The sequence below is a fragment of the Pleurodeles waltl genome, chromosome 9, assembly GCF_031143425.1.
Source record: "Pleurodeles waltl isolate 20211129_DDA chromosome 9, aPleWal1.hap1.20221129, whole genome shotgun sequence".
In the NCBI taxonomy this organism is placed as follows: domain Eukaryota; kingdom Metazoa; phylum Chordata; class Amphibia; order Caudata; family Salamandridae; genus Pleurodeles; species Pleurodeles waltl.
In genome coordinates, this window is record NC_090448.1 from 41,724,604 (window position 1) to 41,748,251 (window position 23,648).

Genomic DNA, 23,648 nt, shown 5'->3' on the forward strand with positions numbered 1-23,648 from the left:
AGCAGAAAATAATGCAGTATATCCATATTAGTAGCCCCTCCAGGGCATAGTGCCTTACACATTTTGAGGCCTACTGCAATATTATTGCAAAGAAGGCCCTTAAAGTACAAACTACTCCCAGTTGTAAAACAAATGTTCCAGGCATGAGAGCTGAAAAAGACAATGAATGGTGGGAGAGGTTACTATTTCGGGGTCCCCACAACCTAGCGTGGGAACAACATATGCCACACAGCACGTAGCAGCGAGACAAAAGAACAAAATAGTGCGCCACACTAAGGTATCTCGCAGATTGTGCAATAATCCATGTAATAGGGTCAGTCTCTGAAGTGGTAACAAAGCAACCTCAAGGCGGGACAAACGTAAAGCATTTCTCTACGAAATCAAGGGAATTTTGATAAGGAGGCCGAGGAATGAATGATGGGCGTGAGTTGGGAATGGTTAACACTCACAGAAAATATTACAACAGGTCGAAAAGAGCAGCGCTTGCGGCTGCTATGCTCGACCGAACAAAACTTATTACAAACACATATATGCATAAAATATAACAGAGCCAATGAGCATGTGAAAAACTGTCATGCAATTATTCCGATGAGTCTGAAGGATTATACACTTGCCAACATCACCGAGTCAAAAACGAAACTATTGAGTTTCCAAAGAACGTGAAGGTGTTTGAGTGAGGTCCAAGTGGGTGAAGAGTGATGTTGAGGAAGGACTGAAGGCTATGTGCATAGGCCCATGAGATGTATGTTACTAGAAAGCATGCACTGTCTTTTCTAGTAACACCAGCCACCCACATGCACAATGGCCAACAACAGGACGCAGTGGGTAGGAAGCTGTTGTCTTCATTCTACCCCTCCCCACCACACTCACAGCAGCAGGGCTGTCAGAGGACTGACAGCTGGAGCAACAGAGAATGGTAGCACTGTGCGAGACAAGCAGAGGCAGCACTGGGATGGGCAGCTACAACAGGACTCAGACTGACAGCAGCAGTACAGGCGGCAACAGCAGGACAGGCTGCAACAGGACAGGATGCAGCAGGGCAGTCATGAGCAGGACAGGCTGCAACAGGACAGGATGCAGCAGGGCAGTGACCAGCAGGACAGGCAGCAGCAGGACTGTCACCAGCAGGAAAGGCTGCAGCAGGAGGGAATGCAGCAAGGCAGTCACCAGCAGGACAGGCTGAAGCAGGACATGCAGCAGCAGGACAGGCTGCAACTGACATGCAGCAGCAGGATAGGATGCAGCAGGACAGGCAGCAGCAGGACAGGCAGCAGCAGGACAGGCTGCAGAAGGACAAGCTGCTGCAGGACAGGATGCAGCAGGACAGGCTTCAGCAGGACAGGCCGCAGCAGGGCAGTCATGAGCAGGACAGGCTGCAACGGGACAGGATGCAGCAGGGCAGTCACCAGCAGGGCAGGCAGTAGCAGGACTATCACAAGCAGGACAGGCTGCAGCAGGAGAGCATGCAGCAGGGCAGTCACCAGCAGGACAGGCTGCAGCAGGACATGCAGCAGAAGGACAGGCTGCAACTGACAGGCAGCAGCAGGATAGGATGCAGCAGGACAGGCAGCATCAGGACAGGCTTCGAAAGGACAGGCTGCAGAAGGACAAGCTGCTGCAGGACAGGATGCATCAGGACAGGATGCAGCAGGGAAGGCTGCAGCAGGACAGGCAGCAGCAGGGCAGTCATGAGCAGGACAGGCTGCAACGAGACAGGATGCAGCAGGGCAGTCACCAGCAGGACAGGCCGCAGCAGGAGGACATGCAGCAGCAGGACAGGCTGCAACAAGACAGGCAGCAGCGGGACAAGCTGCAGCAGGACAGGCAGCAGCAGGACAGGCTGCAACAGGACAGGACAGGCAGCAGCAGGAAAGGCGGCAGCAGGACAGGCAGCAGCAGGACAGGCTGCAGAAGGAATAGGCTGCTATGACAGCAGCAGAGTTTTCAGAGGATGCCCACAATAAATGCTATAGGAAATTACATCAAAATTCTGTGATTGCAGCAGGCCTCCAGGATATGACCATATGAGTTACAGTAGTGACTGCAGGACAGAGTGATCACAGCAGAATTGTCAGGGTATGAAAGAGGCAGCACTGGCGAAAACAAAAACTTGATGGGTGGAATATTTGACTCCATCTCACTGTGCCCTAGGACTCAAGCTACACCCTACTGACAAACTGTAGGCAGGCGAAACCGGTCTGAGGATTCTTCTGTACTTCTTCAGAAGAGACCTGGGAGGGTTTTTCAGGTTGGATTCTTCTGTTCTTCTTCAGAAGAGTCCTGGGAGGGTGGTTCAGGTTGGATTCTTCTGTTCTTCTTCAGAAGAGACCTGGGAGGGTGGTTCAGGTTGGACTAGTCCTGCTGGAAAAGAATCAAGGCAGCCTTCCACGTGGCTGGTTCCTATCTGAAGAGATGTTGGACCTGGCCCTTTTTACAGGTCCATCCCCAAACTTTTTGCCTCCTTCCTCCTATTTTTTCTGACCTGTTTTTGTTGGCTTTAAGATTCTGGGCACTTTGCCACGGCTAACCAGTGCTAAAGTGCATATGCTCTCTGTCTAAATTTTATTGCTGATTGGTTATCCCTGATTGGCATATCTGATTTACTAGTAAGTCCCTAATAAAGTGCACTAGAGGTGCCCAGGGTCTGTAAATCAAATGCTACGAGTGGGCCTGCAGCAATGATTGTGCCACCCACATGAGTAGTCCTGTAAACATGTCTCAGACCTGCCACCGCAGTGTCTGTGTGTGCAGTCCTGCACTGACAATTTGACCTGGCAATTGTACCCATTTGCCACATACAAACCTTACCTTTTACTACATGTAAGTCACCCCTAAGGTAGGCCCTAGGTAGCCCATGGGCAGGGTGCTGTGTATTTAAAAGGTAGGACATGTACTGGTGTGTTGTACATGTCCTGTGAAATACTGCCAAATTTGTTTTTCACTATTGCAAGGCCTATCTCTTCCATAGCTTAACATGCGGACTGCCTTTAAATATCGTTTAAGTGCAGTTTCCCATTGGGAGCAGATAGAGATCTGGGGTTTGGGGTCTCGGAACTCACGATCTAAAAATACATCTTTTGGTAAAGTTGTTTTTTAGATTGCCAGTTTGAAAATGCCACTTTTAGAAAGTGGGCATTTTCTTGTTTAACCCTTCTGTGCCTCTGCCTTCTTGTGGAATCCACGTCTGGGTCAGACTGACAGTTGGGCTGTTTGCAAATTCCCCCTAGACAGTGACAAAAAGGGAGCTGAGGTGTGTCCTGCATATCCTGATGAGTATCCTGGGCTAGAATGGGGAGGAGGGAGCTGACACCTGCACATGAAAGGGCTGTGCATGTTCTCACATAGTGCAGTCTCCAACCCCATGATGTGTGGCTGGGGCCAGGCCTGGGCAAGGCAGGATCTTGTAAACAACAGAGACTTTCCTTTGATGTTTGCCTACTTCAAAGGCAGAAATGAGTATAAGTAGTGGACCCAAAACCCCAGACTTTTAGATTACTTCTGGATCAAGAGGAACCTCTGCCAAGGAGAAGAGCTTGATGCTTGAGGAGGACCTGCCACTCTGCCTGTTGCTTTGCTGTGCTGACCTGCTGTTGCTGCTTCTGAAATCCTGCTTGTGAAGTTTCTCCAAGGGCTTGGACTGAGCTTGCCTCCTGTTAAGAAGTCTCAGGGACAGCAAAGACTTCACCTACCAGCCTCTAGGTCTATTTTCTGTGGACTGTGACTCGCCAGGTGGTGCCTATTCCAGTCTCTAGGCCCCTGGGAGTAAAGGCTGGTTGAAAAACAAGAAAAAACAGTTACACCAACTCCAGACAATGGCAGAACTGATGCCACTGCCCGACCCTGCAACGCTGCCTACACCCAAAGCCATGGTCTCCGCTGGAGTGCGACAACCCCACCTGACATCACAGGCCTAACGCTGCCGCAGCCCCGCTAACGTCCCGTGACTTTGTGAGTTCTGAGTGCTGTGTCACCACCGCCGTAACACCTGCAGCCCCGTGGCATGACCGCGACCCCGTGAGGTTGCCCCACTGATTCTTGACCTGCCAGAGCATAAGGAACTGACGCTTCTCACCGATACCACATCACCTCCCCTGCAGTAAAGAACCGACGCTGCACCGAATCCAGCAACGCCTCACCTCTCCGACTCCGTGTACCTGCTTGTTTCTTCATTACCAAAGGCACTGTACCAGAGAGTTCATGTGACTCTGTGACAGGCGCCATTGGCGTCGGATTGTTGGGAACAACTTAGTCACAATACCATGATAACACCAAATTGAAGCATTTGTGTTTCTAAATGCTATATTGAAGTTTAATTTTTGAAAATTCATAACTTTGCTTGTGTCTGTTAGATTTTTGTCGTTTTGGTCTTATTTTATTCAGATAAATATTGGCTATTTTTCTAAACTGGTGTTGAGTGCTTTTTTTGTGGTGTTTTCACTGTGTTACTGTATGTGTTTGTACAAATACTTTACACATTGCCTCTGAGATAAGCCTGACTACTTGTGCCAAGCTACCTAATGGGTGAGCAGGGGTCATCTGAGCTGTTTATCTCCATAACCCTGACTAGATTGAAGGTCCCTGCTTGGACAGAGTGCAAACTGACTGCTAACCAGAGACCCCATTTCTAACAGGAATAAAATGATAGCTTAGAATGCAGCCAGGAGTAACTACCAGGGGATGATATTAATTCATAAAACAAAAAAGTGATGGGTGGAATATCTGAATTCATCTCAGCCACTGGTTATTACTCAGGCCACTTCACAGGATATTGTTTTTTCCTTACCATCCCATTCAAAGATAGACCTAGCCATATGCACATCAGGCTTGGTCCTTCTCCAATAAGAATGGTCCAGCCTGAACTGCCAAGCCAGCTCCTCTTCAAACTGGAACACAAGCAACCCAAGAACAGTTTATGCCTACATAGGCCTCTTCTGCCAGGTGTAGCTTTGTTCCAGAGGCACAGTGAGCATAAGCATAAGGCTTAAAATCATCCTAACTACTGGTGAGGGGATCACAATTAATTTGCCAGGTTCCTGCCATTGGTGTGCTGGGCACAAGAATGATGGGCTACAATGGGCCAAGGGTAATTACCAATGGCTAAGGTTAATTCACGCATTTCACCCATCACTGTTTGTGCATCTCAGTGTGGCACTCTATTTGCTTGGGTATGCCCAGATGTGGGTTATGTGCCTTAGGGCTCAAGCTACACCTGAATGAAGAGGCCCAAATTGGGCGAGACAGGTCTTGGGTTCTTGTTTTCCTGCGCAAAGATAGTGAGGCAGGTTTGGTCTGGAGTGTTCCTATTGGAGCAGGGTCATGGATTATTTGATTTGCATATGGCTGGTTCCTGTATGAAGTGGCATGGCTGACATAAGAACAATTGACTGGAATGTAGTCCACAGTAATTAAAAGTGGCTGAGATTATTTCACATCACTCATACACTTATCTAGCTGTATTACGCACCTTCTACTGGACATCTTTATATATATATGTTCAGTGATCCATCAAAGCTTAAATGGCTTCTAACTGCCCCACCTGTTCTGCGAGGAATGGAACTAGCACTGTGCTGCCTTCTGTGAAAGGCTGTTTAACGGCTGCCTAGCTGTACCTGTTCTGCTAGGAAGGGAAGCTTGCACTGCAGCTGCCTTCAGTGAAAGTAGGAAGCTTGTTTTGCTGCTGCCCTGCGAGAAAGAAGAGGAGCCTGCACTGCAACTGCCTTCAGTGAAAGAAGGAAGCCTGTTTTGCTGCTGAGGATGGGAAGTATGCACTGCACTGTCTTCAATAAAAGAAGAAAGCTTGTTTTGCTGCTGAAGAAGGGAAGCTTGCACTGTGGCTGCCTTCTGTGAAAGAAGGAAGCTTATTTTGCTGCTGAGGAAAAGAAGCTTTCACTGCGGCTGCCCTCAGTGAAAGAATGAAGCCTGTTTTGCTGCTGTAATGCTGTACCTGTTCTGCAAGGAAGGGAAGCTTGCAATGCAGCTGCCTTCAGTGACAGAAGGAAGTCTGTTTTGCTACTACCAATGAAATGAAGCTTGCACTGCTACTGTCTGATCTGTACCCACTCCAGATGGAGTTCTGCCACCTGTTTTGTACATATTCTGTTTCAGGGAAGCTACTGCTGGCCATGCCAAGCATGGTGTGAGTGAAGGTAGTTTCAAGCCTTTTCATCAAACAAATTCAAAATCATTGTCGATTGTTGTTTTTCTGCACTCGTGAATAAAAGTGTGAACTCGTACACACACTGTTCACTACTAGTTTCACTTTGTGAAACAAACCACAGCTGGCGAGCTCCCCGCTGTGGTGTGTCACAACTTTAGCCATGCTTATGGTGGGATTTTGAGTCCTTAAAAGCAAAATGCCAACACTACAAGCCCCTAAATGCACCATTCTCTTGGCTGTAAAGGAAGGACTGACTGATAGACAACCTGGGATAATGTTCCTGACTGAAGTTATGGTCCCTCGCACTCACCTATCAGAGACAGCCTGAGGCTATGCCCCCCTCATACTCACCTAACAGGGACAGCCTGAGGCTATGCCCCCCTCGCACTCACCTATCAGAGAGAGCCTGAGGCTATTCCCCCTCGCACTCACCTATCAGAGAGAGCCTGAGGCTATTCCCCCTCGCACTCACCTATCAGAGAGAGCCTGAGGCTATGCCCCCCTCGCACTCGCCTATCAGAGAGAGCCTGAGGCTCTGTCCCCCTCGCACTCACCTATCAGAGAGAGCCTGAGGCTAGGCCCCCCTCAAACTCACCTATCAGAGACACCCTGAGGCTATGCCCCCCTCGTACTCACCTATCAGAGACAGCCTGAGGCTATGTGTCCCTCGCACTCCCCCAGCAGAGACAGCCTGAGGCTATGCCCCCTCGCACTCACCTATCAGAGAGAGCCTGGGGCTATGCCCCCCTCGCACTCACCTATCAGAGAGAGTCTGAGGCTATGCCCCCCTCGCACTCACCTATCAGAGAGAGCCTGCGGTTAAGGACCCTTGCACTCATCTAACAGGGACAGCCTGAGGCTATGCCCCCCTCAAACTCACCTATCAGAGACACCCTGAGGCTATGACCCCCTCAAACTCACCTGTCAGAGACACCCTGAGGCTATGCGCCCCTCAAACTCACACCTATCAGAGACACCCTGAGGCTATGCCCCCCCTCGTACTCACCTATCAGAGAGAGCCTGAGGCTATGCCCCCCTCGCACTCACCTATCAGAGAGAGCCTGAGGCTATGCCCCCCTCGCACTCACCTATCAGAGACAGCCTGAGGCTATGCCCCCCTCGCACTCGCCTATCAGAGAGAGCCTGAGGCTATGGCCCCCTCGCACTCACCTATCAGAGACAGCCTGAGGCTATGCCCCCCTCGCACTCGCCTATCAGAGAGAGCCTGAGGCTCTGTCCCCCTCGCACTCACCTATCAGAGACAGCCTGAGGATATGCCCCCCTAGCACTCACCTATCAGAGACAGCCTGAGGCTATGCCCCTCTCACACACACCTGTCAGAGAGAGCCTGCGGTTAAAGACCCTTGCACTCATCTAACATGGACAGCCTGAGGCTATGCCCCCCTCAAACTCACCTATCAGAGACACCCTGAGGCTATGCCCCTCTCACACACACCTATGAGGGACAGCCTGAGGCTATGCCCCCCTCGCACTCGCCTATCAGAGACAGCCTGAAGCTATGCCCCCCTCGCACTCGCCTATCAGAGAGAGCCTGAGGCTATGGCCCCCTCGCACTCACCCAGCAGAGAGAGCCTGAGGCTCTGTCCCCCTCACATTCACCTAACAGAGACAGCCTAAGGCTATGTCCCGCCTCGTAAGCACCTATCAGAGACAGCCTGAGGCTATGTGTCCCTCACACTCACCTAGCAGAGACAGTTTGAGCTAATGCCTCTCGCACACACCTATCAGAGACAGCCTGAGGCTATACCCCACATACTCACCCAGCAGAGACACCCTGAGGTTATGCCCCCTCATACTTACCCAGGAGAGACACTCTGAGGTTATGCCTCCTTGCACTCACCCAGCAGTGACACCCTGAGGTTAAGGTCCCTTGCACTCACCCAGCAGAGACACCCTGAGGTTATCTCCCCTCGCACTCACCCAGCATAGACACCCTGAGGTTATGCCCCCTCATACTCACCCAGGAGAGACACTCTGAGGTTATGCCTCCTCGCACTCACCCAGCAGAGACACCCTGAGGTTAAGGTCCCTTGCACTCACCCAGCAGAGACACCCTGAGGTTATGTCCCCTCGCACTCACCCAGCAGAGACACCCTGAGGTTATGCCCCCTCATACTCACCCAGGAGAGACACTCTGAGGTTATGCCTCCTCGCACTCACCCAGGAGAGACAGCCTGAGGTTATGCCCCCTCGCACTCAGCCAGCAGAAACAGCTTGAGATTATGCCCCCCTCACACTGACCCAGCAGAGACAGCCTGAGGTTATCCCCCTTCGCACTCACCCAGCAGAGACAGCCTGAGGTTATGCCCCCTCGCACTCACCCAGCAGAGACACCCTGAGGTTATGCCCCCTCATACTCACCCAGGAGAGACACTCTGAGGTTATGCCTCCTCGCATTCACTCAGCAGAGACAGCCTGAGGTTATGCCCCCTCGCACTCAGCCAGCAGAGACAGTTTGAGATTATGCCCCCTCACACTGACCCAGCAGAGACAGCCTGAGGTTATGCCCCCTCGCACTCACCTATCTGAGACAGCCCCAGGTAAAGTCCTCACACTGACCCAGCAGAGACACCCTGAGGTTTTGCCCCCTCGCACTCACCCAGGAGAGACACTCTGATGTTACGCCTCCTCACACTCACCCAGCAGAAACACCCTGATGTTATGTCCCCTCACACTCACCCAGCAGAGACACCCTGAGGTTACTCGCCCTCGCACTCACCCAGCAGAGACAGCTTGAGATTATGCCCCCCTCACACTGACCCAGCAGAGACACCCTGAGGTTATCCCCCTCGCACTCACCCAGCAGAGACACCCTGAGGTTATCCCCCTCGCACTCACCCAGCAGAGACACCCTGAGGTTATCCCCCTCGCACTCACCCAGCAGAGACACCCTGAGGTTATGCCCCCGCGCACTCACCCAGCAGAGACAGCCTGAGCACGGACTCGTTGCAGGGCAGCTCGCAGCCGGACAGGATGCCCAGAAGCAGGACCACCAGGGAGTTGAGTCTCTCCTCCACCCTGCTGAGGTTCAGCCGGCTCTCGTCCTGCAGTCTCTGCAGCCTGGCACTCAGGGCCAGCAGGCCGGCCTCGGCCACGGCCAGTCGGTCGCCCACGTTCTTGGAGCGAGTGCTCTGCTGCTTGGCACTGCCATCCCCGCCGGCCTGTTTCAGGGTCTGCTTGAACTCCTGCTGCGGCTCCTGGGGGGTCTCCCTCACCTCCTCGGGGGGCGCCTGCTCCTCGGGCCCCAGAAAGTGCAGCCTGCAGCCCAGGGCCCCTTCGCAGCCGGACTCGGGGGGCATGGCCACCAGGCTGTCCAGGCAGGAGGGGTCCTCCCTGCGGTCTCTGCAGTCGGGGTGCTCGCACCGCAGCATCTCCAGCCCCATCAGCACCAGCAGGGCCAGCCAGGGCAGCGGGCACCGGCGGGAGGGCAGTCTGTCCCCCATGCTCTCTTCAGGGCCTTTCCCCGGAGACACCACATCCACCCCACCAGGCACTTGTCTCTGCAAACTCTGCCCCCTCTCGCACTCCCCGGGCACTTTATGGCTCGGGAAGCCCCACTCCCTCTGTACACAAGCCTTTTACAGGCTGAGAGGTCCTTGGGAAGATCTTCAAAGAGGCTGGGGAGGGGAAGAGCCGGGGAAGGACAGGCACCTAGAGAGGGGAGGGTGAGGCTCGGGAAGAGGGAATGCTCCGGGGATCCAGGCGCATGGGACAGCTAACGGTGGAGGGCAGAGAGGGGGTGTGGGGTGTAAGAGCACCGATGACCCACGCTTCCAGTAAATGGAAAGGTGGAGGGGGGAACAGCTCAGGTGTGCCAGGAAGGGAAGAGTGGGGGAGGAGGGGAGAGAGGGACAGCTCAGGTGAGCCAGGAGCCAGAAAGGGAAGAGTGGGGGTGGAGGGGAGAGAGGGACAGCTCATGTGAGCCAGGAGCCAGAGAAGGAAGAGAGGGGTGGGGGGGAGAGGGGGACAGCTCAGGTAGCCCGGAGCCAGAAAGGGCAGAGTGGGGGGCTTGAGGGGGGAGAGGGACAGCATAGGTGATCCAGGAGCCAGAGAGGGAAGTGTGGAGTGGAAGGGAGAGAGGGACAGCTCAGGTGTGCCAGGAGCCAGAGATGGAAGAGTGGCGGTGGAGAGGTGAGAGGGACAGCTCATGTGCGCCAGGAGCCAGAGAGGGAAGAACGGAGCGGTGGGGAGAGAGGGACAGCTCAGGTTTGACAGGAGCCAGAGAGGGAAGAGTGGGACTGGAGGGGAAAGAGGGACAGCTCAGGTGAACCAGGAGCCAGAGAGGGAAGAGAGGGGATGAAGGGGAGAGAGGGAAAGCTCAGGTGTGCCAGCAGCCAGAGAGGGAAGAGTAGGGGTTGAGGGGAGAGAGGGACAGCTCAGGTGAGCCAGGAGCCAGAGGAGGACGACTGTGGATGGAGGAGAGAGAGGGACAGCTCAGGTGTGCTAGCAAGAAGTCAAAAAGGGAAGAGAGGGGGTAGAGGGACATCTCAGGTGAGCCAGGAGCCAAAAAAGGGAGAGAAGGGGTGGAGGGGAGAGAGAGACAGCCCAGGTGTGGCAGGAGCCAGAAAGGGAAGAGAGGGAGTGGAGGTGAGAGGAGAGGGGGACAGCTCAGGTGTGCCACGCTTCCAGTAAATGGAAGGGTAGAGGGGCGAGAGAGTCACCTTAGGTGTGCCAGGAAGGGAAGCGTGGGGCTGGGGGGGATAGAGAGACAGCCCAGGTGAACCAGGAGCCAGAAAGAGAAGCGTTGGGATAGAGGGGAGAGAGGGACAGCGCAGGTGAACCAGGAGCCAGAAAGAGAAGCGTTGGGATAGAGGGGAGAGAGGGACAGCGTTGTGCCACGCTTCCACTAAATGGAAGGGTGGAGGGGTAAGAGGGACACCTGAGGTTGCCACGCTTCCAGTAAATGTAAGGTTGGAGGGGAGAGAGGGACACCTCAGGAGTGCCAGGAGCCAGAGATGGAAGCGTGGGGATGGAGGGGAGAGAGGGTCAGCTCAGGTGAGCCAGAAGCCAGAGAGGGAAGAGTGGGGTGGAGGGGAGAGAGGGACAGCTCAGGTGTGCCAGGAGCCAGCGATAGAAGAGAGGGGGTGGAGGGGAGAGAGGGACAGCTTAGGAGAGGCAGAAGCCATAAAGGTAAAGATGGGGTGGAGGGGAGAGAGGGACAGCTCAGGTGTGCCAGGAGCCAGACAGGGAAGCGAAGGAGTGGAGGGAAGTTGGGGATAGCTCAGGTGTGCCAGAAAGGGAAGCGTGGGGCTGGAGGGGAGAGGGGGAGAGCTCAGGTGTGCCAGCGGCCAGAGAGGGAAGAGTGGGATAAATGGGAGAGAGGGACAGCTCAGGTGAGCCAGGAGCCAGAAAGGGAAGAGAGGGCCTGGAGGGGAGAGAGGGACACCTCAGGTGTACCAGGAGCCAGAAAGGGAAGAGAGGGATGGAGGGAAGAGAGGGGCAGTTCATGTGATCCAAGAACCAGATAGGGAAGAGTGGAGTGGAGGGGAGAGAGGGACAGCTCAGGTGAGCCAGGAGTCAGAAAGGGAAGAGAGGGGATGGAGGCGAGAGAGGGACAGCTCAGGTGTGCCAGCAGTCAGAGAGGGAAGAGTAGGGGTGGAGGGGAGAGAGGGACAGCTCAGGTGAGCCAGGAGCCAGGAAGGGAAGAGTGGGGTGAATAAGAGAGGTACAGCTCAGGTGTGCCAATCAGAAGTCAGAAAAAGAAGGGGGGAGGGGGCTGAAGGGGAGAGAGGGACAACTCAGGTATGCCAGGAGCTAGAAAGGGGAGAGTAGGGTGGAGGAGAGAGAGGGACAGCTCAGGTGAGCCAGGCGCCAGAAAGGGAAGAGTGGGGTGAAGAAGAGAGGGACAGCGCAGGTGTGCCAATCAGAAGTCAGAAAAAGAAGGGGGGAGGGAGCTGGAGGGGAGAGAGGGACAACCTAGGTATGCCAGGAGCTAGAAAGGGGGGAGTAGGGTGGAGGAGAGAGAGGGACAGCTCAGGTGAGCCAGGCGCCAGAGAGGTAAGAGTAGGGGTGGGGTGAGAGAGGGAGAGAGGGACAGCTCAGGTGAACCAGGATCCAGAAAGGGAAGAGAGTCGATGGAGGGGCAAGAGGGACAGCTCAGGTGTTCCACCAGCCAGAGAGGGAAGAGTAGGGGCGGAGGGGTGAGAGGGACAGCTCAGGTGAGCCAGGAGCCAGAGGGGATGTGTGGGAGTGGATGGGGGAGAGTGACAGCTCAGGTGAGCCATGAGCCACAAAGGGAAGAAAGGGAGTGGAGAGGGAAGAGAGGGACAGCTCAGGTGTGCCAGGAAGGGAAGCATGGAGCTGGAGGGGAGAGAGGGTCAGCTCAGGTATGCCAGGAGCCAGAAAGGTTAGAGAGGGAGTGGAGGGGGGAGGGACAGCTCAGGTGTGCCAGGAAGGGAAGTGTGGGGCTGGAGGGAAGAGAGGGAAAGCACAGGTGTGCCACGCTTCGAGTTAAGGAAAGGGTGGAGGGGAGCGAGGATCAACTCAGGTGAGCCAGGAGCCAGAACAGGGAGAGAAGGGGTGGAAGAGAGAGCGAGACAGCCGAGGTGAGCCAGGAGCCAGAAAGAGGAGAGTTCGGGTGGAGGGGAGAGAGGGACAGCTCAGGTGTGCCAGAAAGGGAAGCGTGGTGCTGGAGGAGAGAGAGGGACAGCTCAGGTGGGCCAGGAAGGAACGTGTGGGGCTGGAGGGGAGAAAGGGACAGCTCAGGTGAACCAGGAGCTAGAAAGGAGACAGTGGGGGTGGAGGGGACAGAGGAACAGCTCAGGTGAGCCAGGAGCCATAAAGGGGAGAGTGGGGTGGTCGGAGAGAGTGACAGCTCAGGTGAGTCAGGAGCCACAGGGGGACGAGTTGGGGTGGAGAGGAGAGAGGGCCAGTTCAGGTGTGCCAGGAGTCAGAGAATGAAGAGTGGGGTGGAGTGGAGAGAGGGTCACCTCAGGTGAGCCAGGAGCCAGAGGGGGACGAATGGGGGTAGGGGGGAGAGAGGGACAGCTCAGGTGTGCCAGGAGGCAGAAAGGGGAGAGTGGGGGTGGACGTGAGAGAGTGACAGCTCAGGTGTGCCAGGAGCCACAGGGGGACGAGTGGGGGTGGAGGGGAGACCGGGACAGCTCAGGTGGGCCAGCAGCCAGAGAGGGAAGAGTGGGGTGTAGGGGATAGTGGGACACCTCAGGTGAGCCAGGAGCCAGAGGGGGACGAATGGAGTTGGAGGGGAGAGAGGGACAGCTCAGGTGTGCCAGCAGCCAGAGAGGGAAGAGTGGGGTGTAGGGGAGAGGGGGACACCTCAGTTGTGCCAGGAAGGGAAGAGTGGGGTGGAGGCGAGAGAGGGACAGCTCAGGTGTGCCAGGAAGGGAAGTGTGGGGCTGGAGGGGATAGAGTGACAGCTCATTTGCGCCAGGATCCAATAAGGGAAGGGCGTGGAGGGGAGAGAGGAACCGGTCAGCTGACCCAGGAGCAAGAAAGGAGAGAGTGGGGTGGAGGAGCAAGGGACAGCTCAGGTGAGCCAGGAGCAAGAGTGAAGAGTAGGGGGTGGGGGGAGAGAGGGACAGCTTAGGTGAGCCAGGAGCCAGAAAGGGACGAGAGGGGGTGGAGGGAAGGGAGGGACAGCTCAGGTGAGCCAGGAGCCAGAAAGAGACGAGAGGGGGTGGAGGGAAGAGTGTGACAGCCCAGGTGAGCCAGGAGCCAGAGATGGAAGAGTGGGGTGAAGAGAGGGACAGTTCAGTTGTGCCAGCCAGGAGTCAGAAAGGGAAGGGAGGGTTGGAGGGGAGAGAGGGACAGCTCAGGTGTGCCACGCTTCCAGGAAAAAGGAAAGGAGCAGGGGAGTGAGGGACAGCTCAGGTGTGCCAGCCAGGAGCCAGAAAGGGAAGAGTGGGGTGGAGAGGAGAGGGACAGCTCAGGTGTGCCAGGAGCCAGAAAGGGAAGGGGGTGGAGGGGAGAGAGGGACCGCTCACGAGCCATGAGCAAGAAACAGGAGAGGGGGTGGAGGGGAAAGAGGGACAGCTCAGGTGAGCCGGGAGCCAGAAAAAGGAGAGAGGGGTGGAGGGGAGAGAGGGACAGCTCAGGTGTGCGAGGAGCCTGAAGGGGAGGAGGGGGGGGGGTGAACGGGGAGAGGGACCGCTCAGCTGAGCCAGGAACCAGAGATGGAAGAGTGGGTTGGGAGAGAGAGGGAGAGCCCAGGTGAGCCAGGAGCCAGAAAAGGGAGAGAGGGGCCTGATGGGAGAGAGGGATAGCTCATGTGTGCCAGCAAGGAGTCAGAAAGGGGAGAGAGGGGGTGGAGGGAAGAGAGGGACAGCTCAGGTGAGCCAGGAGCCAGAAAGGGAATAGAGGGAGTGGAGGGGAGAGGGAGACAGCTCTGGTGTGCCAGCAGCCAGAGAGGGAAGAGTGGGATGGAGGGGAAAGAGGGACAGCTCAGATGAGCAAGGAACCACAAAGAGAGAAGAGTGGGGTGAAGGGGAGAGAAGGACAGCTCAGGTGTGCCAGGAGCCAGAGAGGGAAAAGTGGGTCTGGAGGGGAGAGAGAGACAGCTCAGGTGTGCCAGGAGCCCGAGAGGGAAGAGTAGGGCTGGAGGGGGGAGAGATACAGCTCAGGTGTTCCAGGAAGGGAAACCTGTGGCTGGAGGGGAGAGAGGGACAGCTCAGGTGTGCCACGCTTCCAGTAAATGGAAGGGTGGAGGGGAGAGAGGGACAGCTCAGGTGAGCCAAGAGCCAGAAAAGGGAGAGAAGGGGTGGAGGGTAGAGAGAGACAGCCGAGGTGAGCCAGGAGCCAGAAAGGGAAGAGAGGGAGTGGAGAGGAGAGGGGGACAGCTCAGGTGTGCCAGGAAGGGACGTGTGGGGATGGAGGGGTGGAGGGACAGCTCAGGTGAGCCAGGAGCCAGAAAGGAAAGAGAGGGAGTGGAGGCGAGAGATGGATAGCTCAGGTGTGCCACGCTTCCAGTAAATGGAAGGGTGGAGGATAGAGAGGGACACCTCAGGTGTGCCAGGAGCCAGAAAGGGAAGACAGGGAGTGGAGGGAAGAGGGGGACAGCTCAGGTGTGCCAGGAAGAAAAGCGTGGGGTTGGAGGGGAGAGAGGGACAGCTCAGATGTGCCAGGAGCCAGAAAGGGAAGAGTGGGGTGAAGAGGAGAGGGACAGCTCAGGTGTGCCAGGAGCCAGAAAGGGAAGAGTGGGTTGGAGGAGAGAGGGGCAGCTCAGTTGAGCCAGGAGCCAAAAAAAGGAGAGTGGGGCGGGAGGGGAGAGAGAGACAGCTCAGGTGTTCCAGGAAGGGAAGCCTGCGGCTGGAGGGGAGAGAGGGACAGCTCAGGTGAGCCAAGAGCCAGAAAAGGGAGAGAAGGGGCGGAGGGGAGAGAGAGACAGTCGAGGTGAGCCAGGAGCCAGAAAGGGAAGAGAGGGACACCCAGTAAATGGAAAGGTGGAGGAGCGAGTAGGAGAGCTGTGGTGAGTCTTGCACCTGGGTAAGGGAAGGCTGAACGTGGATATAGAGGAGAGGGGCAGCATTGGTCAGCCAAGCACTCTGGAAAGAGAAGGGGGGAAGCAAGAAATACAAGGTGTAAAGTAGAGGTGGGTGAGCTACTGGTGGTCCCTAAGACCAAAACAAGCCAGGCTCCTCATGTGGCTTCTGCCTGCCACCCACGCTGAAACCTCACGCACCAAAAATTCAAAACAAAGCAGTAACCTTTGATGTAAAACAGGTGCAAGAAAGATATACCCATTTTATGGGAAATTACAGAAAATTACTCAATTACGCTTGTCCGTGTAATTAAGAGTAATTTGGCACAAAAATCCTCCCTCAGGAGCGCAGGAACAACAAACTAAGCGAGCGTGGGCGGCTGCTGCTGTTTCGTTCTGTTCCATTTAGCTCTATTTTCTTAACGTCCGCCGCTGCTGATAATGGAACCAGGCAACCTGGGATCAGTTCTTACTTTCCCATTTCACCAAACTGTGTGATCCTTGACATATTTTATTTCACCGAGCCTCCTTTCATTTCATTATCACATTTGAGGATACCTTCAAATAGATGAGTTCAGGCTGTGCACTGTACAACAACTTTTGTGTTTGAGTTAAATACTATAATGCATAAGAATCTTGGCCACGTACAGAGTGCAGATGACAACTGACCTGCCTCTTCACTCTGTCATGGTATTGTCTTCAGGGAGAGAGAGGCGTGATTGTTTCAGAGTTCATATTTAAAACCTGACTGCTTTATTTGGGCTGGTACTGTCCGGTATGGAGTACCTGCACTTTTTTATTTTTAGAGGGAGAGTACCTGCACTTCCCAAGAAAAACGTAATACTTTTAATTGGAGAGTACCGGTACTTCTCAGAAATAAGTAAGTAATCTGGTACAGAGTACCTGCACTTCAATTTTTCCATTTCAAGCACTGCCTAACACTTCTAATAAATGCATTCTATGCAGTGATATAATCTGATGAACTGAAGTAAAAGCTTCCTCATGTTAAAGAAATACAATGTTTGATGCTCAGGGCCTCATTTAAAAGAAACTGATGCATGATCAGCAATGCATCAGATTTCTTGCACCTGCCGCAAATCCCCTAACGATGCCATGGATACGCTGCGCCTACCATAGAGAGCTCAATGGCGCACGTGTTCACACATGCATCAGAAATTCCGACGCCTCAGTTGGCACTAAAGTGACGCATAGCTGAGTTGCGTTATAAAAATGATGCAACTCCACCAATGCACCAGAACACAGAGGAGAGTCCCATTGTAAAAAGCCCTGTGTAAATTTTATGCCTGGTTTGAGAAGGCGTTCAAATTTTAACGTGGTGAAGTTGTATAGTGATGCACAGAAAAGTTACAAATTTCACTGCATCAGTTCTACGTGGCTTTTTACATGGGAATGCCTACCCTGCATACATTATATCTGGCGCAGGTAAAATGTGACACAGGTCCTTACAAACTGACGCATTGGGCTCAATTCGTCAGTTTGCAAATATGGAGCACTGTAGAGCACTGATTGCGCTGATGCTGCATAAAAAAATGACACAGGACCAGCGTAAGGGGCTTGTAAATGCAGCCCTAAGTGTTTTAAGGGCTCAGCTTGTGCATGAGCTCTTAAAGCCAAGCCATGAGCTCTTAAAGCCAAGCCAGACACTTGGCTCCACTCTCTCTCTGCTCTCCGTGTCATTTCATGGCTGGCCCACCTCTAGTGTAAAAGAAAGATGGAAAGGAAGGCAGGTACCAGGGATGGAGGAGAGGGGACGGTTAGACATAGGGGGTTATTCTAACTTTGGAGGAGTGTTAATCCGTCCCAAAAGTGACGGTAAAGTGACGGATATACCACCAGCCGTATTACGAGTTCCATAGGATATAATGGACTCGTAATACGGCTGGTGGTAAATCCGTCACTTTTCCGTCACTTTTGGGACGGATTAACACCTCCTCCAAAGTTAGAATAACCCCCATAGTGCTGACAGTGAGCACATAAGCGAAGGAGGCCTCCAGGCAGGGTAGTGGTGAGTGGCCTGGAGGTGAGAGGGAGTAAAGTGGTAAGAAATGAAAAGGGCTAAACTGTAGAGAGGAGAGGCATTGGGAAGATGGGCTCCCACATACAAGAGATAGATTTGTTTGGAGTGATTGAGTGCACAGGTGAGGTACTCAGTGTGGGGGAGATGGGGAGGAGAGAAGGGAGCAGTGGTGAAGCAAGATCCTGACGAAACGAGAAGGGTGGAGACCTGAAGCACAAGACAAGAGGTTCAACTCTCAGGCTCTGCACTGTCCCCTTGATGTGTGCCCTAACGTCATTAGTGCTCTCTCTGTTGTTTCTGCACCTCGACTATCCCCTCCCTAACACCGCTCCCCAGCCTATGATTGGGAAGGCGGGCAGTCGGGCACTAGGCGAAGGGCCGGTGCCCAAGGCTCACCTGTGGGCCGGTCAAGCGGCTCACAGAGCCTTACTGGCTTCCCCGCCAGGCCACTGTAATGTCTGGTTAGAGTCATGGGAAGGCAGGCTCTGAGGGGTAGCTTGCAGCAGTCTCTAGGCTAGTATTGTTCAGACCTTAGCCTAGCTCCTTGAGGCTGGCACAGATGCCCAGAAGCAGTGTCCCACTCCCCAGCCATGCTAATAAACTGAGGCAGTGCGTTGAGAGTGCAGCAGCCTGGCTGGGGGCAGATGATATGACCCTTGAGCCATCATCATCTCAGCCCCCCTGGAGCACCAGCAGCAGTTCTCCACGTTTCCTCGCCCCTTCCATGCCAGGCCATCGCCCTGAGACTATAGTTGTCTGGGGAGGGTGACAGTAAGTGATGCCTTGCTTAGGGCATGTTGTTGGTACGTCTGCCCCAGGGTCCTTCAGGCCTTGGTGGAGGGAGGGTGCATGTTTGCACAGGCGTCTCTGTGAGGCACCCTTGATCTTCTGTGATGTAACTGGTGCTCATATAACTCCAATTCTCTTTTTACGCTATATAACACTACATTTAAAAAAATAACCTTCTGTTTGGTCATGTTTTAAAAGTCTGCAAAGGCTGGAGTATAATAATAAAAGAGGATTCTTTATATGATAATAAAAACATCTGTATTCCTTTTAAACATGGCTTTCCTGCCTTTGTTTAGTGTAATTATCAGCCATGGAGCATTAAAGCATCTTTAGACTACATTTAAAACTGCTTTCACCTTAGGTTTACTGTTTAAAGAACATATTGATCAGAGGAGAAAATACCAGTTTTAAGAGATTTTCTTTATTTTCGTACTTGCCAGCATATTAAAATACCAGTAATGCTGGTTAAAACAATGACCAGGTTGCGAAGATCGTCAGATCAGGAGTTGGGGCCTTTAGGCCATTTTTTTTCACCTCGACCGCCCGGCCAAAATGTAGTTCTTCTAGTTTTCTTCAATGTTTCTGGCTGTATGAGCTTTCCAATACATAAATTATCAAACATTTCTGTAAAAATGAGCCCAATGAGTCTAGACAAATAGTTTTTCATGAATGGGCGTGATCCGGGGATGTGGGCCACTTTTTGGGGGGATGCCCGGCTGAGTTATGATCCTAGTCGACCCCACCCCACCCCCTTTCTAGATATTTCACCCCTCGTCTGTTGGAAGGAGACTAAATCAAGAGCCTGAGTAGCATTTTTCTGTGACAGGTAAGAAGATGGGGGAGGGTTAGAGCTGCCCTGAAACGAAACCTATATCGGAGAGGATCCTGGGGAACCCAGTTCGAACCACAGCGTCGGTGATTCTGGCTCAATCACTTAATCTCTTCGTGCTTAACGAAAAAAAATTATGTGTCCTTATGTAATGTAACTGGTGCTCTTGTAAAGCGTTCCAATGTCTTCAGTTGAGTTTGCGCTATATCAAAAATAAAACTGCAAAAAAAAAAAAAACCCTATTGGAATAAAGCGACAACCACAAAACAGACCCATGAGCCTCGAAACAAAAAGCATCATCTTCCTCCCTTCAAGAGTGTTTAAATTGCATTTATATAGCACTTCCCCTGACGAGGTGCCGAACCGGGAGGAATGTAAGCAGACAGTGCTGCGTACCACAGCTAAATTCTTTCTAGGCCCTAAAGCCCAAATTTAAGAAGGGCCTAGTCGCCACATTAGCATAATTTTTTTAAATGCTAATGTAGAGATAGTGTGGAAAAAATGCTGCACCATATTTACAAAGTGGTGTAATGCACGCATTTCGGCACTTTGTAAACCCTTGCACCACATTATGCCTGCGCCAGGCATAATGTATGCAAGGAGGGGGGCGTTCCCCCATTAGGGGGCCTGAAAAATGGTACAGTGGAATCTATGAGATTCCACAGTGCCATTTTTAGCAGTATTTTTAACGCCTCCACAGAGCAGGAGCTAAAAGGGGGCACACCATTAATTTTAATGGGCCTCTATGCACTTTGCAGTATTAGCTGCAACATTTTTGGCGCCAATCCTACAAAGTACAACAATAGCGTAAAAAATGATGACGTTATTGTCCCTAACCTGCGCCATGGTGCGCTGTATGTTAAATACAGCACACACAAGGTGGAATTATGGGGGCGCAATGGGCCGCAAGAAAAGTGGCATTTTATGACATGAAGCGCCACTTTCTTAAATCAGGGCCTTAGAATGTTGCCCCGTGAGGGAACTGAGACACATGATGATGATGATGCGGTTGGCCTAGAATCACACAAACTGGATAAAAGCAGAGAGCTGGGACTGGAAAGAAGGGCTTCTGCTTCCTAGGTCCACTATTCGGACACAGGGCCCACTGCTGAGACCGGGCTGCACCACAGAAAATCTAACTTGTCTCAAAAGACAGAAAAGAAGCATGGGACTGGAGCCAACCAATAGCATGAGAGGCAGCAGCACTGAGAGGTTAGACAAGGAAGTGATGGAGGCTGCTGTAACAAGACCGTCCTTTTACCCAACACAGGATGACTTGCTGGTCAGTCAAGCTCAATGAAGTATGGAATCCGAACAAGGGGAGCATCTGGTTATTAATGGTACAAATTAGAAATATCAACCCAAGGTTATTTAGGGGCAGACAATGCCCAGCAGGAAAGGACCACTCATCGAACCCAACGTCGTCACCGTGTTATTCTTCCACTCAGAGACACCGAGTACCCCCACCCCGTTCAGTGGGTTAAGTGCTTGCTGCTGACATCGCTTGTGGTCTATACGTCATAAGCAGTGCTTAATTTGTAAATAAAAACGTGCCGGTGCCCAAACCTCTCCCCTGAAACACGCGGCTGCTGCAATTAAATGTGCAAACACAGAATAATGAGGCAGCATAATCCTGAAGCCATCTCGGGCCTCTTCAATCCATTTACAGCCACTCCCTGCCCCTTCAGCTCACTCTTGCAGGCTTCTGCTTTCTCCCTTTGTGACGCTTTTTCACTTTTCTCTTCCTCCGTCTTTCCCATATGTATCTTTTGCTCGCAGTAAATGCTTGAGGCAGAAAAATAAGTGGTGCCCCTCAAAAATAAGTGTGGCTGCCCCCCAACGGAAACCACATGCAGAAATTAAGCATTGGTCATGAGGTTAAATGCTGCCAAAAGCAACTCTGTCTTCCACCCCAGAGAGCAGGGTACCCAAAACAGCACTGGCAAATTTTGTCAAACCAGCCCCAATAGGGTGCATAGCCAGTGAGCCTGACCACTACAATGACCCTTCTCCCAAGAAAATTTGGGAAACAATGGCAAAAACGGTACATTCAACAACACATTTTTCATTATATATTCAAGTGGATTAGTTTTTAAAGCGAAGTAAATTATGACTTTACAGTGCACCAGGATAAGGCAATCTTTATTGGGGCTCTTCAATGATTTCCTCACCATCACCCTCTGACAGTGCCTCTCATCTCTCCATAGCCTCCCTCTCTCATGTATTTCATTTGTTTTATAGTGCCTCTCTTACCAGTGTTGGGTGTTGGAGCACTTTGCATCACACACACATACAGAGACAATGAATCATACTTGTGTAAATCAGTGTATAGGAAATGTTGACAAAGGGGACTACAAGGTGTAGGATTCACGTCATCCATACTGGTAGGCACTTTGTAAGAGTGCTTGGTCTGGAGAAGCACAAACTCAGGATTCAGAACATAACACAGTGGTTAGGGTTGACTTTACTAATAATGTATTTCTACCCAAACACTTTTTAGCAAAATTAGGATAATCAAAGGAAGGGAAAAAACATAACTTTGTAACCTGTGCCATGCAGTTTGCGTGCAGCTCGTTGATGGCAGTTCATAGCTCACTGTTTTAGATAAGTATTGTAATTTATGAACTGCACAGTAACAAAAGGCGCTCTGTGACAAAAGCAGCTTCCCACTGTGCTAGGAACATAAAATACTGTTCTTTGATCTGCATAGCACAAGTTCTTTGCAGCGGGCATATTAGCCCCCTGCGCTACCTCAGATGAGTCAAAACTGCCTCTAGACAAACAAAGCCCCCGAGCTCTCTCCAGCAGGTACATTTATCACTAGAGTTATCTTTGCACTTTAATTGTTGCCTGAAAACTGTTGGATACACAAGGAACTCTGCAGTGCTTTTAAAATGCTGCACTGCTACAAAAACGGCCCCAGTAACAAAAGCGCCCCCCACCTTTCTTCCTTCCCGGTACAGCCAGTCCGGCTTTGCCAGCCAGGTGGGTAAACCGGGAAATTTGGAAAACTTGCTCTTTACAGCGCTGCAGGTCAGACTTTTGTTATGAACTGCCAAGAAAAAAAGATCATTATTCAAACCTAAAGCAAATATTTCATATGGTATAAATATTCAGTGATGGGAGGGGCCATAGTACATGAAAGACGAAGTCTCGAGTGCGCCACGATGCCCCATCCCACCCCACTAACAATGGTAATGGCAATAAACAGCTTATTTCACTCTGTGGATCTGCATGCAGGGTCATGTCTATTAGTTTTGCACAAGCACTTAACTACAACCAAAGTGCAATAACATTCCTGCACCATGGAAATAGCATTCAGTTTAACTATGAATTAGTCAGTTGTAGTTATCTACGTACCCAGTGATGGATGGAATACTTGAACTAATATTAGGTTTTTCCCACAGTGGCACCTCGGAGAGGAACTAGACAGATGAAAATCAGACCTGGTCCTGACTCAATAAAAATAATCCACCCCAACTGCCAGACCTGCCCCCCCCTGAATGGGAAAACAAGAAATCTCAGACCAGTTTCGGCCTAGTTAGGCATCACCAGTTGTATATTGCTTGGGTCTTGTGGCCCAGAGAGCATGGTCCAATATCTGTGCAATTAGGAGGTTGCAACAAGGTCAACACAAAAGTGATGTGTGGAATGCTTCAATTGATGTCAGCCACTGATATTTACTTGGGTCATTTCACAGACTCTGACTACCAGGCCACCCCAGACAGGAACTAGCCATGAGCAAACCAGCCTTGGTCCTGCAGTAGAAACCTCAACTAGAGGAGAGTTACCCCTTCAAACCGACGCGGGACAGGGTAGATACAAAAACACAACAAATAAAGTTCCCTTTCGTGCCTCAATGTTCCACTATAAATTCCGCTTATAACCCTGGTTTACTCCTTGTTTTAAAACATTTTTCTTTTCACATTTTCAAATAGTCTTGATTGTCAACCCATACAAAGCAAATACTGTTACTTGTATTACACGTTGTGTAGTCTCACAACTCAGTTCTCAAAAATATATACTTAATATTTCATGTTATCACATTACAATCCATAGACCTTTAAAATTTTATTTTTTCACTTTTTTAAATGGAGTTTGTAGTTTTTTCAATATTTTGTAAAGCACAATATTGATAGTGATTGAAAAACATACAAATGTGTATTTTAATGTATACTCGTGTATCGTGCTTCAACTGCTGATTGATATGCAGGGATGAAACACTTTGGCCCATATTTATACTTTTTGACGCACAACTGCGCCAACGCAGTTGTGCGTCAAAAATTTTACCGCCTGCTAACGCCATTCCAACGCGCCATACGGGCGCCTTATTTATGGAATGACGTTAGCCGGCGCTGCGGACTGGTGTGCGTCAAAA

The 23,648-nt window shown here is 51.9% G+C and overlaps 1 protein-coding gene across 1 annotated transcript in view; it reads right to left on the reverse strand.

Moving 5' to 3' along the window:
- LOC138258915 (fibrinogen-like protein 1) overlaps positions 1-9,995 on the reverse strand; it is a 98,568-nt gene extending 88,573 nt beyond the window's left edge. Inside the window, exon 1 of the mRNA XM_069206238.1 lies at positions 9,096-9,995. Within this exon, the coding sequence (XP_069062339.1) occupies positions 9,096-9,621 (526 nt within the window). The 5' untranslated portion in view covers positions 9,622-9,995. The remainder of the gene's footprint in view (positions 1-9,095) is intronic.
- Between the last annotated feature and the right edge of the window lie 13,653 nt (positions 9,996-23,648).